We start from the raw sequence: 25686 nt of genomic DNA on the forward strand, positions 1-25686 counted from the left end.
GAAAGTTCTAAAGGAAATACTCCCAAAATAGAAGATGTGAGAAGAAATGCTCAACAAAACAAATGCTAAGCATGGGGCTAAATCTCAATAGCACTGACTGTATAAAACAATGACAATAATAATGTCTAATTTGTGGAAACAAAAAAATCAAGATAAAACTTAAACACAGGTTGGGAGAGAGGAAGCCATTTTAATAATTTCTTATATTGTTCTGGAAGAAAGATATTTTATTGAGACTTCATTAAATTATATATACAAGTTGAAAATCTAGAGCAACCACTAGTAGAATAGAAATAAAGTGTATACATTATAAACTTTTCCTATTAAGGGCCAGGTAGTAAATATTTTAGGCTTTTTGGGTCAAAAGACAATATCAAGGATATTGTGTAGGTATTTATGTAACAAGCAAGAAAAGTAATTTCTGCAAATATTTTATTGACAACTCACTGAGTACAATTTTTCCCCATAATACAGTCTACTAATATGAAAAATAGAATTCTTCTGGTGAGGGAGGATAGCATTTTACTTAGAGTTAAAATTAGTGTTCCCTATCATCAAATTGATAGCAAGAAAAAAGAAAAAAAACATACAAAAGAAAACAAGAAAAAAGGATCACAGAAAAGGTAGGAAAATAGAAAACAGATTGAAAATCAAAAATAAACTATATATCTTAATATATAGTTTATTAGAATAGATATAAATGGATTCAAGTCTTCTGCTAAAAGAAAAATCATCAGTATAATTTAAAAAAATCTAGTTTATAATCCTTGTTTATAAGAGACACACTTAAATTATAAAGCCACAGAAAGGTAAAAATAAAGAGATAGAATTTGCCAGTAAAATACTATCTGAAAGAAAGCTCCTATCCCTTTGTTTTTCTTTTTGTTTTAGAATCAGCTTTCCAAGGTTCATAAAAAAGCTGCTGAAATTTTGATAGGAATATATTTCTATTTCCCATTGTGGTCACAGTGACTCTAGCCCTTGGTGTTATGAGAATGGTGAAGAAAAGGGCCATTGTGAAAAAACTACCTATTGTTGAAACTCTGGGCTGCTGTAACATGATTTGTTCAGATAAAACTGGAACCCTGATGAAGAACAAAATGACTGTTACCCATATATTTACTTCAGATGGCCTGCGTGCTGAGGTTACTGGAGTTGGCTACAATCCATTTGTGGAAGTGATTGTTGATGGTGATGTTGTTCATGGATTCTACAACCCATCTGTTAGCAGAATTGTTGAGGAGGGCTTTGTGTGCAATGATGCTGTAATTAGAAACAACACTCTAATGGGGAAACCAATGTAAGGAGCCTTAATTACTTTTGCAGTGAAGATGAGTCTTGATGCACTTCAACAGGATTATATCAGAAAAGCTGAATACCCTTTTAGCTCTGAGCAGAAGTGGATGGCTGTTAAGTGTGTGCACCGAACACAGCAGAAAACAAAATCAACCAATGTAACTAACAAAACCCAAACCCGCTGACCTGACTCAGGATCTAGAAGAGGTCAGCCTGGCACAGATATGAAAAACGTACCAATTTAAAAACAGCCCCACGGGACTTCCCTGGTGGTGCAGTGGTTAAGAATCCACCTACCAATGCAGGGGACACGGATTCGATTCCTGGTCTGGGAAGATCCCACATGCAGTGGAGCAACTAAGCCCGTGCACCACAACTACTGAGCCCATGTGCCTCAACTGCTAAAGCCCACGTGCCTAGAGCCCTGCTCTGCAACAACAAGCCCGCACACCACAAAGAAGAGTAGCCCCCACTCGCCGCAACTAGAGAAGCCTGCAGGCTGCAACAGAGACCCAACACAGACATAAATAAATAAATAAATAAACAAACAAACAAAACAAAAGAAAGTATGAGTATATACTTTTAAAGGTATATGAGTATATTTCATATCCTAAACTGAGTCTTGTCATCCATGACCATGGTATATTTTCCCACTTATTCAGGTGTTTACTGTCCTTCAATAATATGTTATAATTTTCTCCATAAAGAAAAATCTTTTATTAATTTATTTTTCTTGGCATCTTATAGTTTTTGTTGCTCTTGTGAATGATATTTGTTTTATGTTACATTTTCTAATCGGTTATTGCTGGTGAATAGGAACTCCAGTGATATTTTTTCCTATGTTAATCTTGCATACAGTAACCTTGCTGCACTTCCTTAATTCATTTTAAAAGCCAACATGCACCCCAATTTCATAGCAGCATTATTTACAATAGCCAAGATATGGAAGCAACCTAAGTGTCCATCAACAGACGAACAGCTAAAGTAGATGTGATATATATATATATACTGTGGAATACTACTCAGCCATAAAAAAATGAAATTTTGCCATTTGCAACAACATGGATAGACTTGGAGGGTATTATGCTACGTGAAATAAGTCAGAGAAAGACAAATACTGTATGATATCACTTACATGTAGAATCTAAAAAATACAAAAAAAATAGTGAATATAATGAAAAAGAAACAGACTCACAGATATAGAGAACAGATTAGTAGTTACCAGTGGGGAGAGGGAGGGGGAGGGGAAATACAGTGGAAGGAGATTAAGAGGTACAAAGTATTAGGTATAAAATAAACTACACGGATCTAATGTACAACACAGGGAATATAGCCAATATTTTGTAACAACTATAAAGGTAGTGATTTTTTTTTAGTTAGAGTCAGATCTTTATTTGAAAATCTCATCTGTCAACTTAGTGCTTTCCACCAACTCAGGGTGCAGAAACCTTCACAGGCTTCACAATCTTTTGATTAGGTGCTGCCTTTGTAGTAGCCATTGCTGTCTTTATAAAATTGTGAATCACTATATTGAACACCTGTAACTTATATAATACTGTACATCAACTATACTTAAATTAAAAACAAGAGCCAACACATGGTGCTTCCCCGGTGGTCTGGTGGTTAAGATTTCACGCTTCCACTACAGGAGGCATGGGTTCAATCCCTGTTCAGGGAAGTTCCACATACCGTGAGGTGCAGCGCTGCCCCCAAAAAGAAGCCAACATAACCTTAATAGTAATGCTTGTTAAGAACAACACAAAAGCCTATCACTTCATTCATCATAGACACAAAAATTCTAGATAAAATACTATCAGAACAGAGTCAGCTGTTTATTAAAATAATTATTAATCAAATATTAATTATTAATTAAAATATTAAAATAATAACATTCCATGAAAAAAATGGTGCTATAATTTTTCATCAATAATGTACTAAAGATGGACCCAGGGGCTTACTAAAAATTAAAATTCCTAGGTTCTATTCCCAAAGATCAGTTAGGATGGAGTGAAAACATGTATATTTTAAGTCTCTCCTCCCCCCAGAGATACCTAGGCAATTATGGCATATGTGGTTTTGTGGGATAAGGACTAAACTTTAGGAAATGCTGAAGAGAAGTTTGTTTTAGAAATACAAAGGTTACTCATATTGTTAAATCAATCTCCATAATTCAATATATCTCCTAAATAAAGGGAAAAAAAACCCACTAGATATTAGTTTCAATACCAACAGATACTTTAAAAATTGAATAAGATTAAGCAGCAAATAATAATAAACTTAAAGATTTGCCATGTAATTATCTTTACCATTAATACCAAGAAGCCAGGGAGGCTCACCAATCTTAACCAATGCTCTTTTGAGGGTTATTGCATACTGATGGAGGTGGGGAAATCAGCTCCTGCCTACACAATCTATAAGCTTACAACAAAGCTACTGTAATTAAAATAGTATGGTACTTGTATAAGAATAATTAAGTGGGTGACTGAAACAGAATACAGCATTCAAAAATGGTTTAAAATACCATCACATTGGGATTAGGTTTTCAACATATGAATTTTGAAGGACACGAACACTCAGTAGACACTGTAGTGTTCAGAAGAGTTCAGGATATCTCTTATCATTTTATAGGGATCTATAAAAATGGATTAAAAAATGGGTACCTAATATGTGACATATCAATATTCCAATTTGTTTAAGGGGTGGGGATTAATATTACATTTAATTAAATGGTACTAGTAAAATGACAGTCCATCTGGGCAGATAAAAAGACCCTTACATTATGCTACAAAACATGTATTTCAGATAGATTAGATCTCTGAATATAAAAAGGATATCTATGAAAATATTCTAAGAGAGTACAGGAAAATTAACATACAAACTCAAGGTGGAATCAACCTGATGGAACCAAAAACACAGAAGCCCTAAAACCATAAAAAAAAGACAGATTTTTAAAACCCTTTTTTTAACAAGCTGTAACGTACATACAAAAAGAGCACAAATCCTAAGTGAACAGTTGAATGAATTACCACCAAGTAAGTGCTCCTGTAAAACTACCACCAGGTCAAGAAATAGACGATCTCCAGCTCCCCAGAAGCCCTCCTCATGCTTCTCCTCAATTACCAACCACCTGTACTGCCCCAAAGGCAAACATCATCCTAATTTTTAATACATTAGTTTAGCCTTGCCTATTTAAAAACTTATGTAAACGAAATCCTACATAAGGTATATAGTCTTTTAACTTTCTCTTCTTTGGCTTAACATGTTGTGTGTGAGATTCATCCATATTTCTGTGTGTAGCTATATGTCATTTATTTCCAGAGCTGCATAGTATTTCATTACATGAACCATTCTAGGCATTCTACTGATGAATCTTTGAATTGTTTCCAGTTTGGGAGAATTAAAAATATGCTGCAGGGCTTCCCTGGTGGCGCAGCGGTTGAGAGTCCGCCTGCCGATGCAGGGGACGCGCGTTCGTGCCCTGGTCCAGGAGGATCCCACGTGCCGTGGAGTGGCTAGGCCCATGAGCCATGGCTGCTGAGCCTGCGTGTCCGGAGCCTGTGCTCCACAACGGGAGAGGCTGCAGCAGTGAGAGGCCCATGTACCGCAAAAAAAAAAAAAAAAAAAAATATGCTGCAAGGAAAACTGTGTCCATGTGTCTTGGTGAACACATGCATGCATAAGTATATTAGGTATATACTTAAGAGTGAAACTATTTGGTTAAAGAGAAATCATATGCTTAACTTTAGTATGTATGTCCAATTTTCCAAAGTGGAAGTACCAACTTATACTTCAATCAGCAGTGTATGAGAATTTGCTTTACTTCACATCCTTGACAAAATCTGGCATTGTGTCTTTTAAATTTCGGCCAAAGATGACTGATTTGATTACATAAAAGTTAAATATTTCTGTATAAATAGAAAAAAGTGGTATTTATTACTAAGGAAATTGTTTAATAAATTAAGGTACACCCAAATCATAGACTAATATAATGCTATGAAAATAAGTTAGATCTCTAGATATTGTCCGGAAGTGATATTCATGATGTGTTGCCAAGAGAAAAAAGCATGTAGCAGAGTTAAAAAGAAACATACCAGGGCTTCCCTGGTGGCGCAGTGGTTGAGAGTCCGCCTGCCGATGCAGGGGACACAGGTTCATGCCCCGGTCCGGGAAGATCCCACATGCCGCGGAGCGGCTGGGCCCGTGGGCCATGGCCGCTGAGGCTGCGCGTCCGGAGCCTGTGCTCCGCAACGGGAGAGGCCTCAGCAGTGAGAGGCCCATGTACCGCAAAAAAAAAAAAAAAAAAAAAAAAAATTCAAAAAACATACCAAACCTAAACCAAAACCAAACATGAATACTCTCTTATATTTGTGCATGCATGCTTGTATGAGCATAGAACATGCCAAATCATTAATATTTCTGACTTCAGGGTCTTAGGACAGCCAGGTTAAGTCTGATTTCTTATAAAAGCATGTATTACTTTTGTAATTAAAATTTTCAATAAAAATGCAAACAAAAACAACTTCCTGCAGCAGATGCAGAGTTTACCAACTATGAACAAGGCACTGCCCTGGATTTTGGCACAGTTTCCTAAAGGCTTATCATCTGGTGGAGGAGATAGCTTGGTGGAGAGACTGTCATTTCAAGTTTAGCAAAAAGATCATTTCCTGTTATACCACACAAACTAGCACAAAATAACTTTGAACTTGTGATTTGTCAGTGTCATTTGTCTTTCCTTGGATTACCTTGAGAGAGCCTTCTAAAATAAAAGGAATCTTTTCCTTCTCTTTTTCTTTTTCTTGATCTGATATCTCTGTTTTGCTCATTTCTTTGTTACCTATAATCAGAGAAAATTAAACTTCTTAGTAAAACTCTCTAAAATAAGGTTTCATAGAAGGACCAAGCATCTGGGTTGTAGGGGATCCCCATTCACTCATCTCTGAATTCTTTTTTTGCCATCTCTAGAGTGGACATCTGAAGTGGAACTGAGCTCTTTCAGGGATTAACAACTCACCATCTGTGGAGGCAGTACATTCCATTCTCAAAGTGTTGAGATTTTGAAGCTTTTAGTGAACTGGACTCTCTCTCACTAGAGTTTTAACCTAATTAATCCTAATTTAACCCCTTAAGACCACACAGAACAAATTTAACTTTTCTTTCTATACTGAAGCCCTCCTCTTGCCATTATAGTTATTCTGTTGTGAAGGTTTACATCTGTCCTGACTTGAGAGGCCTCAAACTGAATGCAATACCTACCAGGTGTATTCCAATCCCAATTAAACCATTTTCTGAATTTGGTCCATAGACACCCAGATAATTATTAAACTTTTGGTTCTGCTCAGAAGCAGAATAAAGAAAAGGCAGTCAATCCACAATTTTTGCTACTAACAGTAAAGTATGGCCTGGACACAATTGTGAGAGGGAAGCCCTACCGGTCTTTTTAGATAGTCCCATCGAGTATTCCAATTACCTAGTGCTGTCCTGCTGCACCCCATCAGGAGGAAGGCTGAGTTGATGGATGGATTATGTAACCATTTTGGTGAAATGTGAATGCTTCATCTTTGACTTGGTTTTCCAAATTTTATTTTAGAATCAAGCTAAGCACAAATTCCTTTGTGTAGTTTATAGTGGTTGCAAAAACTTTGGAAATTATATAGTTTTGCTTCTTTATAGGAAATCACTCTCAGCTTGGTTATCAAAAACAATGAGTATAATTCACATAGAGCTCATTTCCTTTGTACGAACCCAGTGAAATATCTTTATTTTCCAGATGAATTACCTCAACATTTCACTTATTTATCAAGTATCCTTCCTCTTTTTCTCACCCTCTTCTCTCTGACTGACAGCATCAAAGCCATGAAAATTGACAGCAACAAAAATGAAAATATCTATTGATCCAACATCCTGTTGAGTCCATGTCACAAGCCCCCAGTAATCCGTTTTTCCTTCATTTTTAAATTCTAACTCCCAGTTAGTCTCGGGACTATTTTTTTTTGGTACGCGGGCCTCTCACTGTTGTGGCCTCTCCCGTTGCAGAGCACAGGCTCCGGACGCACAGGCTCAGTGGCCATGGCTCACGGGCCTAGCCGCTCGACGGCATGTGGGATCTTCCCAGACCGGGGCACGAACCCGTGTCCCCTGCATCGGCAGGCGGACTCTCAACCACTGCGCCACCAGGGAAGCCCCTAATCTCAGGACTATTTTGTTTACTCTTCTAAGGAAGGTCTTGTTTTAATCTCACTTTGGCAGCCATAATGATTCTTACGGAGACATACGGACTCTGAATCTAACTCACGTATTGCCAACAAAACTTAGATAGGCGAACCTATCAATCCCAGCAAAATAAAGACATTTGGCATTTCTCAGCATCACACTGGATCTGAATAGATTGAATCTTTCAGATCTGGCAGGAAGTATGGTCAATATAAGGCAAGTATCAATCAATATACAACAAATATTTTCATCATATTTAGAATGCAGCTATTCTATTTTTTAGGGAACGTGAAGAGTCACAGAAATTTTGTGGACAACTCTTTTTAATCCTGAAATGTTCACTGTCTTGATTAAATTAATAAATAGAATGTCTTTGGACTTATGTATAAGTTCAACTGGTTACTTATTTTTAGATTTTTTAATAGAATAAATTTTGCTAGTAGAAGAAATTTTGGTACCAGCAGATTTTATTTCCAGCTCATTCTTGGTCCTACTGATTTCCTCAGCCATTTTAGCTTCCTGATATACAGCTTCTTCTTTTGTGATCCAATCTTGAATGGATTTTGCAACAAGTTCCAAATAATTCCTAAAAAAAATCAAAGAACAGCAGGTGACCATTGAGTTAATATTAGTTAAAGTCAACAAGTGCTTAAGATACTGATTGTGCAAATGAACTTTTAAAAAATGAACTGATTCTAAATTGCCCATGTAACAAATGTAATAGCAATATATCCTAGAATATATTTTGTACAAAGTAGTTATATATAAATATCCAATAAACATTTGAAAATTGTTCAGCTTCCTTCATGATTAAAGATGTATAAAATTAAAAATTAGATATTTCCATCCAAACCAAAGATTAAAATGCTTGATAATACCAAGAGTTGATGACAGTTTGGAGATACAGTCATTCTCAATGCTATTAATTGGAGAGTAATATGGCAAAATCTCTTTTTAGAGCAAGTTTATAGCACAATAGGTACTATCATAATTGACTGCCAGCTAAGTGACTCACTGGATTAGCTGAAACCCTGCACTCTTGCTATAAAACTTACTGGCCCTTGAATACCCACATCCTAAATACTACACCCTAAGCTGCTTGTGCATTTATGTATACATCAGCATCTTATTGCTTACCAGGATTCAGTAATATTTGCTCCCAAATCCATTTATTCTATTTATACTGATTATTGTAATTATTTTAACTAAATGTTATGTACACTTACAATATATGAATATCCAAAGAAAGTTGTTGCTAGGAGAAAAAGTTGAAATATTTAGGTTTGACAATAAAGATTAGTTACTGTCAAATTGTATGAAAGTGAGGACAAAAGTTTTGAAAAAATAAAGCTAGATGAATTCTATACTCTAGTTGCTTCATTATTTTCTTTAATTCTTGATCTCTTTTAAAGAAAAGAAATGCAAATTGGAAAAGAAGTAGTAAAACTGTCACGATTTGCACATGACATGGTACTATACATAGTAAATCCTAAAGATACTACCAGAAAACTACTAGACCTCATCAGTTAATTTGGTAAAGTTGCAGGATACAAAATTAATACACAGAAATCTGTTGCACTTCTATACACTAAAAACGAAATAGCAGAAAGAGAAGTTAAGTAAACAATCCCACTTACTATTGCATCAAACAGAATAAAATACCTAGGAATAAACCTACCTAAGGAGGCAAAAAACCTATACTCCAAAAACTATAAGACACTGATGAAAGAAACTGAAGAGGACACAAACAGATGGAAAGATAGACTGTGTTCTTGGATTGCAAGAATCAATATGGTTAAAATGAACATACTAACCAAGGCTATCTATAGATCCAATGCAACCCCTATCAAATGCCCAATGGCATTTTTCACAGAACTAGAACAAAATTTTTAAAATTTGTATGGAAATACAAAAGACCCTGAAGAGCCAAAGCAATCTTGAAAAAGAAGAATGGAGCTGGAGGAATCAGGCTCCCTGACTTCAGACTATACTACAAAGCTACAGTCATCAAAACAGTATGGTACTGGCACAAAAACAGAAACATAGACCAATAGAACAGGATAGAAAGCCCAGAAATAAACCCACACACTTATGGGCAATTAAAATCTATGGCAAAGGAGGCAAGAATATATAAAACAATGGAGAAAAGATAGTCTCTTCAGGAAGTGGTGCTGGGAAAACTGGACAGCTACATGTAAAAGAATGAAATTAGAACACTCTCTAACACCATACACAAAAATAAACTTAAAATGAATTAAAGACCTAAATGTAAGGCCAGACACTATAAAACACTTAGAGGAAAACACAGGCAGAACACTCTTTGATATAAACTGCAGCAATATTTTTTTGGATCTGTCTCCTAGAATAATGGAAATAAAAACAAAAATAAACAAATGGCTCCTAATTAAACTTAAAAGCTTTTGCACGGCAAAGGAAACCATAAACAAAATGAAAAGATAACCTATGGAATGGGAGAAAATATTTGCAAACTATGTGATGGAGAAGGGGTTGAGTTCCAAAATATACAAACAACACATACAGCTCAATAAAGAAAACAAACAACCCAATCATAAAATGGGCAGAAGATCTAAATAGTCATCTCTCCAATGAAGACATACAGATGGCCAATAGGCACATGAAAAAATGCTCAATGTTGTTAATTACTAGAGAAATGCAAATCAAAACTACAATTAGGTTTCACCTCATACCAGTCAGAATGACCATCATCAAAAAGTCTACAAATAATAAATGCTGGAGAGGGTGTGGAGAAAAGGGAACTCTCTGGCACTGTTTGTGGGAATGTAAATTGGTACAGCCACTATGGGGAACAGTATGGAGTTTCCTTAAAAAACTAAAAATATAGTAACCATATGATCCAGCAATCCCACTCCTGGGCATATATCCAGAGAAAACCATACTTTGAAAAGACACATGTACCCCAGTTTTCACTGCAGCACTATTTACAATAGCCAGGACATGGAAGCAACCTAAATGTCCATCAACAGAGAAATGGATGAAGAAGATGTGGTACATATATACAATGAAATATTACTCAGCCATAAAAAGGAACAAAACTGGTCATTTATAGAGATGTTGACAGACCTAGAGAGTGTCATACAGACCAAAGTAAGTCAGAAAGAGAAAAACAAATATCGTATATTAATGCATATATATGGAATTTAGAAAAATGGTATAGATGATCTTATTTGAAAAGCAGAAATAGAGACACAGACATAGAGAACAAATGTATGGATACCAAGGGAGAAAGGGGTGGGGTGGGAGGAACTGGGAGATTGGGATTGACACATATACACTATTGATACTAGGTATAAAATAGACAACTAATGAGAACATACTGTATAGCACAGGGAACTCTACTTAATGCACTGTGGTGACCTAAATGGGAAGGAAATCCAAAAAAGAGGGGATGTATGTATATGTATAGCTGATTCATTTTGCTGTACAGCAGAAACTAACACAACATGGTAAAGCAACTATACTCCAATAAAAATTAATTTAAAAATAATAAAAAAAATTTAGTAATAAAATACCTTATTTGCCTAAAAAAAGAGAAAGAAATAAACTGAAAATTGTAGACTATGAATTATGGTTACACAACATCTTCATTTGGAAGGTAAAAGATATCTCAAACTCAACATGTTCCAAATCAAACTCCTGGTCTTCCACTCCAAACCGCTCATCAAGCCCTTTGGCTTCTTAGCTGATGGCAAGTCTGCACTTGTCATCAGGTTGAGTTGAATAGGTCAAATACTCTGAAGTTACCTTTGACTACTCTTGTTTCTCATGTTCTTCTTCCAATCTGTCAGGAAATCCAAATGATGTTTTAAAACATATTTAAAATACATTCAGAATCTGATCACTTCTCACTCCCTTTACCACTATCGTCCTGGTCTGTCACTACCACCTTTTGCTAGGATTGCTTCCATAGACTCCCAACAAGTCTCTTTGTTCCTACCTTCGACCCTTTGTAGTCTATTCTAGAGAGAGCAAGTAGGAAGATCCCTTTCATCCTTAAGTCATATCATGTCTCTCTTATGCTCAGGACCTTTCAATAAGTCTGCATTTCAAACAAAACCCAGAAGCATTACGACTGATCTGTGATGAGAGAACATGGATATGTATATTTCAAATGAGATAACAAAATAAGGAATATTTCAGCATGCAATGATTCAGAAAATTTTCCACCCACAGATACTTTCTGAAAGAATTATTCCAGCTACGTTAAGAAAAAACATCCAGGACAACACGGGATATAAGTAGGAGTTGAGAAATAATAAAATTTACAATTAAATGTAGGTAACTATTTATGCCACTTATTTATGATTAAAAAATATCACTTTACAATTGGAAATAAAAATTTTAGGCAATTTCTAAATGGGAGGTAGGAGATTTGTTGGGAGCAAGTGAAAATATGTTAAAGATTTTAACGTTTTCTGTGAAATGATATTAATATGCTTTAACCCTAGCTATTATATAAAAATGTTTAAATATGAGATTTAAAAGGATAAGTGTAATTTCTAGAAGAATATAAATAGAATGTATGACTTTTAAAAATCACATGCTAAGAATGAACTAAGAAAATTGAATCTAACAAAAGGAAGGAAAGGGATTAATCCTGAAGTAAAAATGTGTGTTTATAAATTTAATGGTAAGACATGGTCCCTGGCTGCCATCTTGGATGCAGTGTCCTTTTCCTCACTTCTGCACATGGCTTGCCTGAGCTGAAGTGTTGGTGGCAGCCGTTCCGCACTAGGAACTCTGGTCGGAAGAGCCGGGTGCAAGGCCTCTGCATGTGGCCCCATGTGAGCAAGGGAAACCCGACTAAGCACAAAGGGAAAAAAAGCCATCTCAGAGCTGTGACTGTTTTCAAGGCTATTGTTTTTCTCTGTGGAACACTACCTTTGGGGCAAAACAAGGAAGAAGCAGGTGATTCTAATGTGCAGCATAGAAGGAGAGACACTGCCGGCCAGCATCTCCAACTCTGAAGGCACTCCAGCCATGTGGCGCACAGGGTATTGGTGCTCCGGCCAGGTGTCAGGCCTGACCCTCTGAGGTATGAGAGCCAAGTTCAGGACATTGGTCCACCAGAGGCCTCCTAGCCCCACATAATACCAATCAGCGAGAGCTCTCCCAGAGATCTCCATCTCAATGCTAAGACCCAGCTCCAATCAATGACCAGCAAACTCCAGTGTTGGACATCCCATGCCAAACAACTAGCAAGATGGGAACACAACCCCACCCATTAGCAGAGATGTCTCCTAAAATCATACTGAGTTCACAGACACCCCAAAACACACCACCAGATGTGGTCCTGCCCACCAAAAAGACAAGATTCAACTTCATCCACCAGAACACAGGCACTAGTCCCCTCCACAATGAAGCCTACACAACCCACTGAATCAACCTTAGCCACTGGGGTCAGACACTAAAAACAACAGGAACTACAAACCTGCAGCCTGTGAAAAGGAGACCCCAAACACAGTAAGTTAAGAAAAATCAGAAGACAGAGAAATACACAGCAGATGAAGGAGCAAGGTAAAAACACACCAGATCAAACAAATGAACAGTAGATAGGCAGTCTACCTGAAAAAGAATTCAGAGTAATGAGAGTAAAGATGATACAAAATCTTGGAAATAGAATGGAGAAAATACAAGAACCATTTAACAAGGATCTAGAAGAACTAAAGAGCAAACAAGCAATGATGAACACCACAATAAATGAAATCAAAATTTCTCTAGAAGGAATCAATAGCAGAATAACTGAGGCAGAAGAACAGATAAGTGACCTGGAAGATAAAAGAGTGGAAATAACTACTGCAGAGCAGAATAAAGAAAAAAGAATGAAAAGAATGGAGGACATTCTTAGAGACCTCTGGACAACATTAAATGCACCAACATTCAAATTACAGGGGTCCCAGAAGAGGAAAAAGAAAGAGACTGAGAAAATATTTGAAGAGACCATAGTTAAAAACTTCCCTAATATGGTCAATCAAGTTCAGGAAGTGCAGAGAGTCCCATACAGGATAAATACAAGGAGAAACATGCCAAGACACATATTAATCAAACGATCAAAAATTAAATACAAAGAAAAAATATTAAAAGCAGCAAGGGAAAAACAACAAATAACATACAAAGGAATCCCCATAAGGTTAAGAGTTGATCTTACAGCAGAAACTCTGCAAGTCAGAAGGGAGTGGCAGGACATATTTAAAGTGATGAAAGGGAAAAACCAACAACCAAGATGACTCTACCCAGCAAGGATCTCATTCAGATGGCACAGAGAAATTAAAACCTTTTCAGACAAGCAAAACCTAAGAGAATTCAGCACCACCAAACCAGCTTTACAACAAATGCTAAAGGAACTTCTCTAGGCGGGAAACACAAGAGAAGGAAAAGTCCTACATAAACAAAACAAAACAAATATGAAAATGGTAATAGGAACATACATATTGATAATTACCTTAAATGTAAATGGATTAAATGTGCCAACCAAAAGACACAGACTGGCTGAATGGATACAAAAACAAGACCTGTATATATGCTGCCTACAAGAGACCCACTTCAGACTTAAGGAAACATATAGACTGAAAGGGAGGGGATGGAAAAAGATATTCAATGCAAATGGAAATCAAAAGAAAGGTGGAGTAGCAATTCTCATGTAAGAAAAAATACATGTTAACATAAAGACTACTACAAGAGACAGAGAAGGACACTACATAATGATCAAGGGATCAATCCAAGAAGAAGATATAACAATTGTAAATATTTATGCACCCAACATAGCAGCACCTCAATACATAAGGCAAATGCTAACAGCCATAAAAGAGGAATTCGACAGTAGCACAATCATAGTAGGGGACTTTAACACTCCACTTTCACCAATGGACAGATCAACCAAAATGAAAATAAATAAGGAAACACAAGCTTTAAATGACACCTTAAACAAGATGGACTTAATTGACATTTATAGGACATTGCACCCAAAAACATCAGAACACACTTTCTTCTCAAGAGTTCATGGAGCATTCTCCAGGATAGATCATATCTTGGGTCACAAGTCAAGCCTTGGTAAATTTATGAAAACTGAAATCGTATCACGTATCTTTTCCGACCACAACGCTATGAGACTAGATATCAATTACAGGAAAAAAATGTAAAAAATACAAACACATAGAAGCTAAATAAAATAAGCAGGATATCACTGAAGAAATCAAAGATGAAATAAAAAAATACCTAGAAACAAAGGACAATGAAAACATCATGTCCCAAAACCTACAGAATGCAGCAAAAGCAGTTATAAGAGGGAAGTTTATAGCAATACAATCCTACCTCAAGAAACAAGAAACACCTCAAATAAACAACCTAAACTTACACCTAAAGTAATTAGAGATAGAAGAACATAAATCCCTAAACTTAGCAGAAGGAAAGAAATCATAAAAATCAGATCAGAAATAAATGAAAAAGAAATGAAGGAAACAATAGCAAAGATCAATAAAACTAAAAGCTGGTTCTTTGAGAAGATAAACAAAATTGATAAACCATTAGCCAGACTTATCAAGAAAAAGAGGAAGAAGACTCAAATCAACAGAATTAGAAATGAAAAAAGAGAAGTAACAATTGACACTGTAGAAATACAAAGGATCATGAGAGATTACTACAAGCACCTATATGGCAATGAAATGGACAACCTGGAAGAAATGGACCAATTCTTAGAAAAGCAAAACCTTCTGAGACTGAACCAGGAAGAAACAGAAAATATAAACAGACCGATCACAAGCACTGAAATTGAAACTGTGATTAAAAATCTTCCAACAAACAAAAGCCCAGGACCAGATGGCTTCGCAGGCGAATTCTATCAAATATTTACAGAAGAGCTAACACCTATCCTTCTCCAATTCTTCCAAAATATAGCAGAGGGAGGAGCACTCCCTAACTCATTCTACAAGACCACCATCACCCTGATACCAAAACCAGACAAAGATGTTACAAAAAAAAAAAAAAAAAAGAAAACTACAGGCCAATATCACTGTTGAACATAGATGCAAAAATACTCAACAAAATACAAGCAAACAGAATCCAGCAGCACATTAAAAGGATCATACGTGATGACCAAGTGGGGTTTATCCCAGGAATGCAAGGATTCTTTAATATATGCAAATCAATCAATGTGATACACCATATTAACAAATTGAAAGATGAAAACCATATGATAATCTCAATAGATGCAGAAAAAGCTTTCAACAAAATTCAACACCCATTTATGATAAAAACTCTCCAGAAAGTAGTCATAGAGGGAACTTACATCAACATAATAAGGGCCATATATGACAAACCCACAGCCAACATCATTCTCAATGGTAAAAAACTGAAACCATTTCCACTAAGATTAGGAACAAGGTTTCTCACTCTCACCACTATTATTCATAGTTTGGAAATTTTAGCCACAGCAATCAGAGAAGAAAAGGAAATAAAAGGAATCCAAATTGGAAAAGAAGAAGTAAAGCTGTCACTGTTTGCAGAGGACATGATACTATACATAACAGCATCCTAAAGATGCTACCAGAAAACTACTAGAGCTAATCAAAGAATATGGTAAAGTAGCAGGGTACAAAATTAATGCACAGAAATCTCATGCATTCCTATACACTAATGATGAAAAATGTGAAAGAGAAATTAAGGAAATGCTCCCATGTACCACTGCAACAAAAAGAACAAAATACCTAGGAATAAACCTACTTAAGGGGACAAAAGACCTATAGCAGAAAACTATAAGACACTGATGAAAGAAAGTAAAGATGATACAAACAGATGGAGAGATACACCATGTTCTTGGATTGTAAGAATCAACATTGTGAAAATGACTATACTACCCAAAGCAATCTACAGAGTCAATGCAATCCCTATCAAACTATCACTGGCATTTTTCACAGAACTAGAAGAAAAAATATCACAATTTGCTTGAAGACACAAAAGACCCCGAATAGCCAAAGCAATCTTGGAATGTAAAATGGAGCTGGAGGAAACAGGCTCCCAGACTTCAGGCTGTACTACAAGGCTGCAGTAATCAAGACAGTATGGTACTGGCACAAAAACAAATATAGATCAATGGAACAGGCTAGAAAGCCCAGAGAGAAACCCATGCACATACAGTCACCTTATGTTTGTTAAAGAGGCAAGAATATACAATGAAGAAAAGACAGCCTATTCAATAAGTGGTGCTGGGAAAACTGGACAGCTACATGTAAAAAAATGAAATTAGAACACTTGCTAACACTATACACAAAAGCCAACTCAAAATGGATTAAAGACCTAAATGTCAGGCCAGACACTATCAAACTCTTAGAGGAAAACATAGGCAGAACACTCTATGACATCACTCACAGCAAGATCCTTTTTGACCCACCTCCTAGAGAAATGGAACTAAATACAAAAATAAACAAATGGGACCTAATGAAACTTAAAAGCTTTTGCACAGCAAAGGAAACCAGAAACAAGATGAAAAGAGAATCCTCATAATGGGAGAAAATATTTGCAAATGAAGCAACTAACAGAGGATTCATCTCCAAAATTTACAAGCAGCTCATGCAGCTCAATATCAAAAAAACAAACAACCCAATACAAAAATGGACAGAAGACCTAAATAGACATTTCTCCATAGAAGATATACAGATTGCCAACCAACACATGAAAAGATGCTCAGCATCACTAATCATCAGAGAAATGAAAATCAAAACTACAATGAGGTATCACATTATACCAGTCAGAACGGCCATCATCAAAAAATCTACAAGCAGTAAATGCTGGAGAGGGTGTGGAGTAAAGGGAACCCTCTGGCATTGTTGGTGGGAATGTAAATTGATACAGCCACTATGGAGAACAGTATGGAGGTTCCTTAAAAAACTAAAAATAGAACTACCATACGATCCAGCAATCCCACTACTGGGCATATACCCTGAGAAAACCATAATTCAAGAAGAGTCATGTACCACAATGTTCATTGCAGCTCTATTTACAAGAGGCAGGACATGGAAGCAAGCTAAGTGTCCATCGAGAGCTGAATGGATAAAGAAGATGTGGCACATATATACAATGGAATATTACTCAGCCATACAAAGAAATGAAACTGAGTTATTTGTAGTGAGGTGGATGGACCTAGAGTCAGTCATACAGAGGGAAATAAGTCAGAAAGAGAAAAACAAATACCATATGCTAACACATATATATGGAATCTAAAAAAATAAAGAGGTTCTGAAGAACCTAGGGGCAGGACAGGAATAAAGATGCAGATGTAGAGAAAGGACCTGAGGACACAGGGATGGGGAAGGGTCAGCTGAGACGAAGTGAGAGAGTGGCATTGACATATATACACTACCAAATGTAAAATAGATAGCTACTGGGAAGCAGTTGCATAGCACAGGGAGATCAGCTCGGTGTTTTGTGACCACCTAGAGGGGTGGGGTAGGGAGTGTGGAAGGGAGACGCAAAAGGGAGGAGATATGGGGATATATATGTATGTATAGCTGATTCACTTTGTTATAAAGCAGAAACTAACACACCATTGTAAAGCAATGATACTCCAATAAAGGTGTTAAAGTAAGTAAGTAAGTAAATAAATAAATAAATAGAAAACCCAAAGAGTCTAATAACCATGACAGAATTTGTATCAGTAATTAAACATCATCCCAGGTCCAGATGTTCTTATTTGGAAGTTTTACCACATGCCAAAGGAACATATATATTAGTCTTGCACAAACTCATTCAGAAAATCAAAAAATAGAAATGAAAAAAGAGAACACCCGCCCATTAATTTACGAGGCTAATAAAATCCCAACATGAAAGCCAGACAAGAATGTTTAAAGAAAGGAAAATTATAGCTGAGTCTTAACCCATGAATACAGATCCAAATATTGTAAATAATCTATTAGCAAACCTAATGCAGTAATTTATAAAAAAAGATAACATAATGGACAAATTGGATTTTCACAGGAATAAGATTGAACACTAGGATATCTATTAATAAAATTTAGCACTTTAACAAATAAAAAAGAACACTTAAATTGATGTAGAAAAATCATTTGATATGATTTAATGGTCACTTATGATTAAGAACTCAGAGCAAACTAGTAACAGGAGACACTTTTCTAACCTAATAAGGAGTATTTACATAAACCCTACCGCAGAAAAACAAAAGCAAAACATACTTATTAGATGAATATTCAAAACCTAGAGCAAGACAAGGATGTTCTCAAAATTGTGTTGGAAGTCCTAATCGGCAAAGAAATGAAAAGTATAATTACTGGAATGAGAAACAAAACAAAGAAAAGCACAGTTTAAGATATTAGCTTAGTACATCTGTTGTGTGCCTTAATTTTGAAAAATCATCTCATGACTTTAAAATGTGTGTTCCCATGTATGCATATATGTATGCACACAACCTATTTCCCCAGTTATTTATTCTATAGGACCATGTTCGTCCTCTCTATCTTTCTGTATCCCTTAGGACTAAAACAATTCTATACAAATAACAAATACTGAATATACATTAACCAGTATTGAAAAATAATGAAAAGTCCTCATTATTAATAAGAAGAGAAAGCAAAATTTTAAGTTAGCAATGGAATAAGGATCTGGGAAGAAAAAAAAATCGCTAATTCCTAGAGGCCTCATTTTGCTGGGAACCTGACTGCATGTGCCACTCAGCTGCCCTACTTTTGAGTCTTCCCTAGATCAAGTGGAGTTATCACAAACCAGCATGCGGAATGTCATGTTTTGTAGTTCCTACTTTAAATCTTTCAGAGGCTGTTTTATTGGAGCCTAAATGAATCAAATGTAATTTAATAATATCCCCACTAGATTCAATGGGATAGGGAATGACATCTGTCTTCCTCGGGGAGATAGTTTCAATGCCTATCACAGTGCCTGGCACACACATTCAACTTGGTGAGCTGAATTGAATCTATAGTATCACACAAATGTTTTTATCAAGTTTAACCACCCAGCTTAGGCTATAAGAACTAAAAACTAGGTAACTAGCAAACTAAGCTAAGACAACTAACTCACCAAACTATCTAAGTTGGTTACCTGAATCCAACATTAGAGTGAAGAGCAATGTTCCAATGTTCACAGTGCAGACGTTGCAAATTCATTGGATTATGAAAGACCAACAGTAAAGAGTTATCTTGGGTGTGGTAATAAGAATCAATACACCTGTATTGCTGATTGGCTTCTTGAAGAACCTGAAAATCAAAACAAATCCATTGTTGTGTCTTTTATTCCCAAGAGAAGGGTCTCCTGCTAGGGCATTTCTCTGTCTCCTTCTTTTTCTCCACTTATCTCCATGATGTTAGTCAAGGTGACAGCATAGATGGCAGACGTTTTCAGGAGGATTTTAGCAACTTTTAAAGAAAAACAAATCCTAGGCTCCAGGCATAGAGGCATTTGCTCAAGTGTTCTTCATTAATGCTGGGAGATAATAATTAAGTCTAGGAGTTATTTATTTAACGTTTTCCATGCCTTCATATAGATCATCTCATTTTGTCATCATAAAAGTCCCAGATAAGTAGGTATGATTATTTTTTCCATTTCAAAATATTAAAAGCTGCAATTTTCAGCATCAGTTGTGGCCAAGAGGGGATAAGATACTTGTCCAAGAATATGGAGTCCCTAAGTTCTGGTGCCAGGGCTCATACCAGTCTTTTGACTCTACATGTCACATTTCACACTACACACAGTGCTCTCCACTACACCATGTTGTAGTACAGAGACATGCTGTGAGTGGTCCTCCTGATATTGTTTCTACATGACTTCTATCCCTGGCCCTTTCCAAAACATTCTATCTTCAGCATTGCAATTGCAGCCACAAACAGAGGGGCAGAGTAGGCAGCTCGCTGTCCTGTTGCCTTTTCCTTATGCCAATCAACATAAAGAAATATGTGCATAGGGAAAGCAATTAGACAGCTGTGGGTTTTTGGTTTTGTTTTCCTTGTCCATATCAATTCGGTGGTGGCAGCTTTCCGTTCTCTACCTTTCGGATGATCTGAAGGCATGGAATTGCACATTATGTCAGGAAAGGATTGTTTTACTTTTGCTTTCAATTTTACACTGGTAGCATAACTAAAATAATATATGTACTTCCCCAATCTAGTCTGCTCTATGAGTGTCTTTATGAAGTGTCATTTAACTTTTTACATTTGTTCCCTGAGAGCCAATACAAGAAAACACACATGTGGTAAATATTTTTGCATTTAAAAAATTGCTATGTGGGGTGCTATCCATTACTTTACTTTTTTGGCAAATTCCTTTCATATTTTAAGTTCAAAAAACAAATATTTTTATTTCTGATGAATGTGTATTCTTCCTTGTATTAGAGAGCTCCACAATCTTTGTGTTTTCACATTTACTTTGACTGCTGGGGTAGACATCTATTAAGTATGTTTTTGTTTTTGTTTTTTTTGCTGTAGGGTTTATGTAACCTAATACTCCTCATTAGGTTAGAAAAGTTCCTCCTGTTACTAGTTTGCTCTGAGTTCTTAATCATTAGTGACTATTAAATCATATCAAATGATTTTTCTGCATCAATTTAGGTGTTCTTTTTTATTCTTTAATCTGTTAAAGTGCTAAATTTTATTAATAGATATTCTAGTGTTCAACCTTACATTCCTGTGAAAATTCAAATTGCACGTTATGTTTTCTTTTTTTTTCAATAAATTACTGCATTTGGTTTGCTAATAGCACTAAGTTTTTCAGAGCTGTAGTTGTTCTTAATATTTGATAAGCTTTCATACAATGTATTTCCTGTCCTTTGTAAAAACTTGGCCACAGCACTGTAAATCAACTATACTCCAATAAAATAAATTTTAAAAACTTGGCTTTTACTTATTATTCTGCATTAATATTGTTGTTCTCATTAACTACTTTTTCATTAAAAATGAAGACCTACTATGTGCCAGGCACCATGTAGGTTCTAGAAAAACAAAATGAACAAGATAGGTAAGATTTTTCTCCAAAATCTGATTAAGATTTTTATAGAGAATTCGGGAGTTCAGAGATGTGTGTCTAAGAAGATGAAATTGATGGAACATCTGATATGGACAGAAGGGATTGGCATGGACCAAGAGTGGAGCAGGCTGATGACTAGGAGGATATTACAGTAGATGGAGAGGATGGTACTTGAATTAAAGTAGCAGCAGTGGAGATGGTGAAGAGCTTGAAGATATATTTTGAGGTTATACCCTCAAAACTTGATGGATCAGACATGCAGGACAAAGGAACAGCTGAAGTAAGGAATGACTCTTAGCCTTTTGGCTTGATGGTGACATTTTCTGAGATGGATGAGGGGAGAAACATGCTTAGGTGGGAAAATTATCTGCTTCATATGGGACACTAAATATTTAAGAGGCCTATCAGAAATTCAAGTGGAATTTAGAGGTAGGTACACTAATGTGGAGCTCAAGATAGAGATAATTTGGAAGATAAAATTTTATGAGTCATGAGGGTTAGACATATATAATAGATGAAATCATTAAAAGAATATTTACAGAAGAAAGAAGACAATTCAGGACTGAGACTTGAGGCACTTCAGTATTTAGATATTATGTGGAGGAGAAGTATTCGACAAAATTCCAAATGGAGCACTGAGGAGGAATCCAGTATGGTGTCTTGGAAACCAAGAGCGAAGAGTGTTTCATAGGGAATGGATCAGCTTTGTGATGAAAATGTCAAGGAAGATGAACAGAGATAAGCATTCATTTAGGTTTGGCAGGACAATTATGTGTGACCTTGAAAAGTGAAGCTTCATGGAGTGGGAAGGACAGAGCTAAATCGAAATAGTCTGAAGTGAACTTCCAGTTAAAAATGGAAGATTAAACACATGTACTCCCTAACCCCTCTGTAAAGGAACTGTAAAAATTTTGAGTTTTAATACCAAAAAGTTGAAGGCCACAGAAGAGGAGACAAAAGCAACAGCATTTTAGAAGCTAGAAAGCAGAAGGACAAGTGGTAACAGATTTAGCAGAACATGGAAAGCCAAATCCTAAGAGTAGTTTTAAGAGAGACCAGATGGAACTTTGTGTGCAGAAATACAGAAAGGCTCAAGAAATGGTAGAGTGAGGTACCTCTGAAAGTGGAGTCAATATGGCATTGAAAATAGGAAGTCTTTTAAGAAGCCTCAACAGTCCTGAGCAGCCGGGGGACTGTCCATCTCCCACCTCAGCAGAAGGGAGGATTATTACCAACAGAAGGTGATCCTGTGGATTCTAAGAAGAGGGACCCTAGGCACCACTGAAGGAGACTTATACCACAGAAAAAAGAGAATTCTGTAAAAGTCTAAATTGGCATGGTCCAAGAGAAATATAAGGTAAGCCACTAATGTAAGCCATGTGTGTAATATAAAATTTTATAGTAGCCATATTTTAAAAGTTAAAAAAGGTAAAATTATAACTGTATATTTTATTTAACCTAATATGTCAAAAATATATTATCATTTCAATATGTAATCAATGTAAAAATTGCTAATGAAATGTATCACCTTCTTTTTCAACTAAATCCTTGAAATCTGGTGTGCATAGCGTTTATATAGCTATACTTATGTAGTGTATAGCCTACTTATAGCCCATCTCACTTTAACTCGCAACATTTCAAGTACTCAGAAGCTATATGTGACTAGTGGTTACCACATTGGACAACGCAGATCTGGAGGCTGAGTGGGAAGACACCTTAAACTCTTTCCCTCTATCACTCCTAAAACCCTGACTGGTAAGTTATATCTTGAAGACAGGAGATTAGATTTTTCTTTTTTTCCTGGAGACTCTAAATGGCCCAAGAGTACAGAACTAATACATTAACACTGATGGGTCTCCCAAGAAAACCCCCCAGCCAAATTACCCAACAACGAAGTCCAGTTATTGACAACTTCCCTCTACCCTGACCTCAGGTAGCACTTCCTATCATATTTTTAGTGTCTCATTATTAATATGAACAAAGAGGCAAATACCACTAGATATTATTCTCCAATATGAAAAATGAAGATCTCCCCTCCTCTCCCCCAAAAAACAAAAACTTAAAAAATATTTTTGAGGAAAAGAGATAATGCAGGGAGAAGACACTATGACTTCAAAGGACTTTAATATCCTCATAGAGATAAGAGAAGATATGGTACCAGGGAATGTGAACAGTGTGCTCTATAAAGGTAATTTTTAATTATAAATAGAACTTTGGGAAATTAACATTATAACAATAGACACAGAAGACGCAATAGAAAAATTGAATGAAAGCAGAGCCATATTTCCAGAATAAGAAGAAAAGGTGTTGTAAACTAGGAGGGAAAAGGTAAAGAAACTGGAAGTTCAGTCCAGGAAGTCCAACACCAGAATAATAGGAGTTTCAGGAAGAAAGACTAAAGAAAACAGAGGGGAGATGATTATTAGAGTGATGATTGTATAACACTTCCCAGAATATAAAGACAGGAGTCTCTGGATTATACTGGGCTCCCCAGTACAATATGAGGAATAGAACCACATACCAAGGCACATCAACAGGAAATCTAGAACACTGGAACAAAGAGAAAATCTTAAAAACCTTACAGAGAGAAGAAAAAAAAAAAACAGACTCAAGTGACCAGGAATCAGAATTTCCTTCTTTTTTCTCAAGGACAATCTGGAAAGCTAAAAGACTATTGAGGAATGCCTTCAAAATGTCAAAGGAAAATACTTTTTAACTTAGCATTTTATATAAAACCAAACTGGCAGTCAAATGTAAGGATAGAATTAAGATACTTTCAAACATCCAGTGCCTCAAAAATTTATGGAAGCAACTTGAAGAGACGGTACCCTACAAAAAGAGAGTAACCCAAGAGAGAGGACAACATGGGATTCAGAGGACAGAGTATCTAACTAGAAATAGAGGCAAAGGATGTGGCCATGATAGTGAAGGGAGATCGTGGGATCACAACTATGTAGCAGGCTTTCTCTGAAAATTGGTAGAATTTTCTTTGCTGCTTTGTAGCTTCTGGCAGTGGCCATCAATCCTTGGTGTATTTTGGCTTGCATCTGCATCATTCTAATCTCCACCTCTCTGGTCACAAAATATTCTCCCTGTGTGTCTTTGTCTTTACTTGGTATTTTCTTCTTCTTACAAGGACATCAGTCATATTTGATTAGAGCTCACCATAATGCTCTCATCCTAACCTGATTACATCTTTTAGACACCCTAATTCCAAATAAGGTAACACTTTTAGGTCCTGGTGTAAGGATTCTAAAAAATCTTTTCGGGACACTGTTCAACACATAACAATCCACACTGTGGCCTCTCAAATTCATATCCTCCCGATATGTAAAATATATTCACCCAATCCCAATATCCCTCAAAGTTTTAACCCTTTCCAGCATCAACTCTAAGGCCCAAATTTTACCTAAATATCTTCTAAATCAGTTATAGGTGAGACTCAGTTCCTGGTCCCTCCTTGGGCAAAATTCCTATTCATTTGTGACCCTGTGAACCCAGAAGACAAGTAGAGGGCAAGCAGAGGTTGAGAGCACACAGGAAAGGCATTGCTTAGACAACAAAATTGATAGAATACCTGTTAGGTCTGAATGTATTGAGAGGAGATTTACTCTTTGGTAGAGAATTTGGGGGGTAGTAATGATAAATGCATAACAAACTAAACAAATGAAAAGGAAATGTAATCATAGAATACTATACAGTTCAGTTGTGAATAGTTTTTATATAATTGAAATAAGGTAAATCTTGAAATCTAACCAAAAATTATGATATAGTTGACAGTGTTGGAGAATGGCAAGGAGAAATGCTGCTATGAGTGTAGGAGTGTATGAGTGAACGTATGTGCACATGTGTGTGTGTGTATGTGTCTGAGTGTGTGTTATATGGGGGGTGGGCAAGCTATTTTCTCAAGAAGGAGTTAATTGATGATGATGCCCCAAACTAAAACTAAGACTAAATATTCTAGTTATTTAGAGACAATTAAGTAACAAAAGAAACAGGTAAATACTTTGAAGATTTTTACCTCTGGGAATTTTGGCATGGGAGTGGGAGGGAGCTGCTATTTTTCATAAGGGTCTTTATACATTTTTTTGGCTTTAAAAATATGTGGATGACTATGGAGAACAGTATGGAGGTTCCTTAGAAAACTAAAAATAGAATTAC

The 25686-nt window shown here is 36.2% G+C and overlaps 1 protein-coding gene across 1 annotated transcript in view; it reads right to left on the reverse strand.

Moving 5' to 3' along the window:
• SPAG17 (sperm associated antigen 17) overlaps positions 1–25686 on the reverse strand; it is a gene marked incomplete at its 5' end in the record, with an annotated part of 221964 nt that overhangs the window by 123777 nt on the left and 72501 nt on the right. Inside the window, 3 exons of the mRNA XM_082615114.1 lie at positions 6039–6130; positions 7965–8092; positions 19609–19763. Of these exons, the coding sequence (XP_082471240.1) occupies positions 6039–6130; positions 7965–8092; positions 19609–19763 (375 nt within the window). The remainder of the gene's footprint in view (positions 1–6038; positions 6131–7964; positions 8093–19608; positions 19764–25686) is intronic.

Source organism: Mesoplodon mirus, assembly GCF_964341445.2.
Source record: "Mesoplodon mirus genome assembly, chromosome: 3".
NCBI classification, from domain to species: domain Eukaryota; kingdom Metazoa; phylum Chordata; class Mammalia; order Artiodactyla; family Ziphiidae; genus Mesoplodon; species Mesoplodon mirus.